General features: G+C 38.1%; 1 protein-coding gene across 1 annotated transcript; it reads left to right on the forward strand.

Moving 5' to 3' along the window:
• The first annotated feature begins 760 nt into the window (after positions 1-760).
• On the forward strand, positions 761-4097 carry LOC111392340 (cyclic nucleotide-gated ion channel 18). The gene is made up of 6 exons (XM_023017663.1): positions 761-1433; positions 1619-1819; positions 2097-2404; positions 2543-2654; positions 2820-3056; positions 3278-4097. Exons 1-6 carry the CDS (start codon positions 945-947, stop codon positions 4037-4039), a joined length of 2109 nt encoding a protein of 702 aa, XP_022873431.1. The 5' UTR covers positions 761-944; the 3' UTR covers positions 4040-4097.
• The last annotated feature ends 992 nt before the right edge of the window (positions 4098-5089 follow it).

Consider the following 5089-nt stretch of genomic DNA (forward strand, 5'->3'; position numbering starts at 1 on the left):
GTCTCGCAGACGTGATTAAGCGAGAAGTCCCAATCCCACTCTTGACGTTTCCTATGAGAATCTGGCCAATTGGATTTTTTGTCCTATCTAATTTTATTAATTAGTCATTAATAAATAAGGAAATCTCTTTTTTTAATTAATTTTTATATTTTTGAATATACATGACAGCTACATTGGCGTGCATAATATGATGTTGGTAATTTTTTTAAAAAAAAAAATTATCATAAAAATGGGACGATTTTCAAATATAAACAAAGGAGATTCAAGGACGGGAACCATGCCCCATCCCCGTCTCGCAGACGTGATTAAGCGAGAAGTCCCAATCCCATTCTTGACGTTTCCTATGAGAATCTGGCCAATTGGATTTTTTGTCCTATCTAATTTTATTAATTAGTCATTAATAAATAAGGAAAAATATTTGTTGTATATCATTATTTACATATTCTTTTATAGATTGTCGAGGTGGCAAAATGAAAGTGAATGAGTTTTATTTTTTAGTTGGTTGGTGAAATATTAATTTAATTATATTTTTTCATATCATCTGTTAATAAATAAATCTGTAAATTGTGATATACATATATCATATCCACTAAAATAATAATCTTGGGCTTTACCTAATTTCCCTCCCTCTCCCATAGATAACTCATTACAAAAACCCGAATTTCCCGCGCTTCCCTTTGCTAACAACCTTAAAAAACTCAACGGTCATAAATGATTACTCCTTAATCAAACCCTTCATTTTCTCTCTCTACCCCAATCTTTTCTCAAATTTTTTTCCCCATAATCTCTCCTAATATCCATTTACACCTTATCAAATTTCCCAAATTCTTCATCTTTTTCCTAAATTACTTCGATCTAATCTTTTTGTGTTGAATGATTTTTTTGTATAATTAACCCAGGGAGGGGAAGATACTGCGGAGTATAATCGGGCTCCGCCATGGAAGATGAATAGAATATTCACCAGGCCGGCGTCCCACCTCCGCCAAATACGGCGAACACTAACCCACCACTCGTCTAACGCCACCACCACTGCCTCCGACTCCGCTGACGAGCTTCAGCCCCTTGGTATACTATGGAGGTACCAAATACTCGATCCCAACAGCGATATTGTCAATCTCTGGAACCACATATTCTTGATCACTTGCATAATCTCCCTCTTCATCGATCCTCTGTATTTTTATCTGCCATATGTAGGCGGCGAGGCGTGTATGTCCACTGATAATGATGCGTCCCTTAGAATCACCTATTTTCGAACCTTATTCGACCTTTTTTACCTCCTCCATATGCTTATGAAGTTTAGGACGGCTTTTTTCGCCCCAAGCTCTCGGGTTTTTGGGCGTGGGGAGCTCGTCATGGATGCCCGGGAAATTGCAATCCGGTATCTTAAGACGGATTTCATTGTCGACCTCACTGCCACGCTTCCATTGCCTCAGGTTTATTAATTTTGTCATATATTTTTTGTTTCAATTAAGAAATTTTGCGGAATGCATTTCTTTTGATGGCGTTTGACACAATAGTCCTAAGACAAGAGATGTTTACATAAATTTAAGTACATTTGAATTTTGATAGAGTTATTTTGTAATTTTAAAGGTTTGAGGCTCCCTTTTTGTTCTTGCAGATTGTCATTTGGTTAATTATTCCAGCGACAAAAAGTCATTCTAACAACACTCTTGCGCTTATTGTCCTCATTCAATATGTTCCGCGTTTGTTTGTCATTTTTCCCTTGAACAATCGGATCATCAAAACCACGGGTTTTATAGCTAAGACTGCTTGGGCAGGAGCTGCATATAATCTGCTTCTCTTTATGCTAGCTAGCCATGTAAGTATATATACGTCTGTCTCGTCTTCAACCCGCTGAATTCACCATGTGATTGTGACTTGTATTCTCCATCATGGATTAAGGGTCTGTTTTGGATAGTTTCTGCTTCTACTTTTGTTAGAAGAGCTTCCTAGGAAGTAATATCGTGTCAGTTCATCTAAAAGCTCTTCTAATCAAACAGGCCCAAAAATAGACTTTGACTTTTCAAAAGCCACTCCAAACAGGTCCTAAGTATTTGTGTACATCAATTAATCTTCATTAGTTATCACTGGTATAGGTATTAGGAGCTGTATGGTATTTGGCATCAATAGGGAGGCAACACTCTTGCTGGAAAGAAGGATGTAAAGATGAATTTCATTCAGTTCCGCCTTGTTATTTGGATTTTCTTGATTGTAACTCTCTGGGAAGTCTTGAACGGGAATATTGGCTGAACAGCACAATTGTTCTTTCTCGCTGTGATGCTAAAAATGATGAATCTGATTTCAAGTTTGGAATGTTCGCCGATGCTTTTACTAGTGAAGTTGCTTCATCGCGTTTGATCGAGAAGTATCTCTACTGCCTTTGGTGGGGTTTAAGAAATTTGAGGTGCGAATTTTCGATTGATAATATCTTCTTCATTAGTGCTTGAGCAACAAAGTTAAGTGTGATCAATCTGTTTGAAAAATCATGCTTTGAATTCTTAATCCTGCACTAATTTGATATGGTATTTAAATTCATTTTCAGCTCGTATGGACAGAATTTGACGACAAGTACCTACATTGGCGAGACAACATTTTGCATTAGCTTATGCATTGGAGGTCTGATTCTATTCGCACGGTTGATCGGCAACATGCAGGTATAATTTCTCTCTTCAACTTGGTTGGATTTAGAATTCTATAATAGAGGACAGCAATATATTTGCTGTTTATGCTCCTATTCTTTTTGAATTGTTGTTTATTTCCATTTGGAGATTTTTCCCCAATTACCAGTATTCATTTATAGTTTCCCTTATCTCAATCAGACTTATTTAGAATCAATGACGGTAAGAGTTGAAGAGTGGAGAATAATGAGAAGAGATACCGAAGAATGGATGAGGCATCGCCAGTTACCTCCAGAATTGCAAGATCGTGTTCGTCGTTTTAACCAATATAAATGGCTTGCCACACGAGGAGTCAATGAAGAATCTATCCTGCGTTCATTGCCTCTGGATCTTCGCCGGGAAATTCAAAGGCATCTATGTCTTAACCTTGTTCGCAGAGTATGTCATTTTTCAGTTGTTATTGGATCTTTATAATATTTTTCTTGCACCATCTTTCGCCAGAAGTAGCATATTTTGTTTCTTTACAGTTATCAACTAACAGATTTGTCGTTCTTTGATCTATGATTCACATTGTTGATTGAGAGAATTGCTGGGATATATGTTGTAGACTACAACTTTTACATTATGACGTTCTAAAAAACTTCTCTTCCATTTTGTAGGTTCCATTTTTCTCGCAAATGGATGGTCAACTTCTTGATGCCATATGCGAACGTCTGTTCTCATCCTTGAGCACAGACGGGAGCTATATTGTTCGGGAAGGTGATCCAGTAAACGAGATGCTGTTCATCATTAGGGGACAGCTCGAGAGCTCCACGACTAATGGAGGACGAACGGGATTCTTCAATTCCATCACCCTTCGTCCCGGTGACTTTTGTGGGGAGGAGTTGCTTACATGGGCTTTAGTACCAAATTCGACTCTAAACTTGCCTTCTTCGACTCGAACTGTTAGAACTCTCACTGAAGTTGAGGCATTTGCACTTAGAGCTGAAGATCTTAAATTTTTCGCGTTTCAGTTCAAGCGTCTTCATAGCAAGAAACTCCAGCATGCATTTAGATACTATTCTCACCAGTGGAGGACATGGGGCGCTTGCTATCTACAAACCGCGTGGAGAAGGTACAGGAAGAAGAAGCTAGCGAAGGAGTTGGCTTTGCGAGAAAGCTTTCATTTTACGTCAATCCCAGGACAGGAAAGTTATAAAAGTGATGAGGGAGATTATGATTATGGAGTTGATGAAATTTCGTTGATGGATAGTCCCAATAATGCTCAGCATCTTGGTGCCACAATTTTGGCTTCGAAATTTGCTGCAAACACAAGGAGAGGAGTCATTCACAAGGTTCAGGTAGCTGATACCGCTTCTTCAAGCTTAAAGATGCCCAAATTGTTTAAACCAGACGAGCCTGATTTCTCTGAGGAAGTTTAGTTAGCTAGTGAATGATGACAGCAAAGATACAAAAAACAATTAACATGACAGTTTTGTACATTTTACTTGTAGTTAGGATAGAATTATATTGCTTACAAATGATCTTTTTTCAGGGGTCGTTTGACAAAGCATTGATAAAATTTTTTGCAGATTTTGATACAGGTCAATGAATGTGTGTGGTAAAAAAATTGATAGTGTGGGTCATGAAATGTGTAGCCAACATTAAAGTTTGACTAGCTGAAAAGTTGATAAAATTGAAGTACATAAATGTACTCGATATGAACACGAAATAATACATGATAAAAGGCTTTGGTGTTGAAGTGCAACGTAATAACTGTTGGGCTGTGGTGCCATTTGATCAGTCCAACTAATAGGCAGTGATGAAAAAGGCCCAATATGGAATCAATAGATGGTCCATTATTAATATACCTAGAAGACCTACGTAAATCGAGCCCAATATTCAGCCCATATATCCCTAGTCGATCTTGGACCGTTGGATTAACCCACTCAATCTACGGTGGATGGGTTTTACTATAAATTCGACCCTTATGCTTTGTTTGGGATTCGGATGGTCATTTTTCTGTTCTCTTTTTCTCTGTGTATTCTGGAACCTTCAAGGGCTTCATCTTTGTGACTTTTTCTTCTTCTCTGTGTGAGAATTTCTGTTGATTATCTTTGTGATAATCGTGTCCTTGTGTTAGTCTCCTTTGTGTGATTAAACTGTTGGAAGTGGTCTATCCATTTTCGGTTCCAGTGAAGCGGCTTGGTGTTTGGGGTTGTGAGGGCTCGTGTTGCTGAGTTCGGTGCCTCTGTGATGGTTCGAAAGGGCGTAAGGTCTGAGCCTAAATAAAGATCTAAATCTTGATTCAGTGGTTTAGGTTTTCTATAAATCTGCTGTGTATAGTTTTGGTTGTATAAATTGAACAGATCTTGGATTAATAGTGGTATCAGAGCCTTGTATGTCCGTCCTTGAGTCTTCGATTGAAGGTTTGAACACTGGAAAATTAATTTCCAGGTGTTCGACTGTAGATCGCGAACCCTAGTTTTTGA

The sequence above is a fragment of the Olea europaea genome, unplaced genomic scaffold, assembly GCF_002742605.1.
Source record: "Olea europaea var. sylvestris unplaced genomic scaffold, O_europaea_v1 scaffold921, whole genome shotgun sequence".
NCBI lineage: Eukaryota > Viridiplantae > Streptophyta > Magnoliopsida > Lamiales > Oleaceae > Olea > Olea europaea.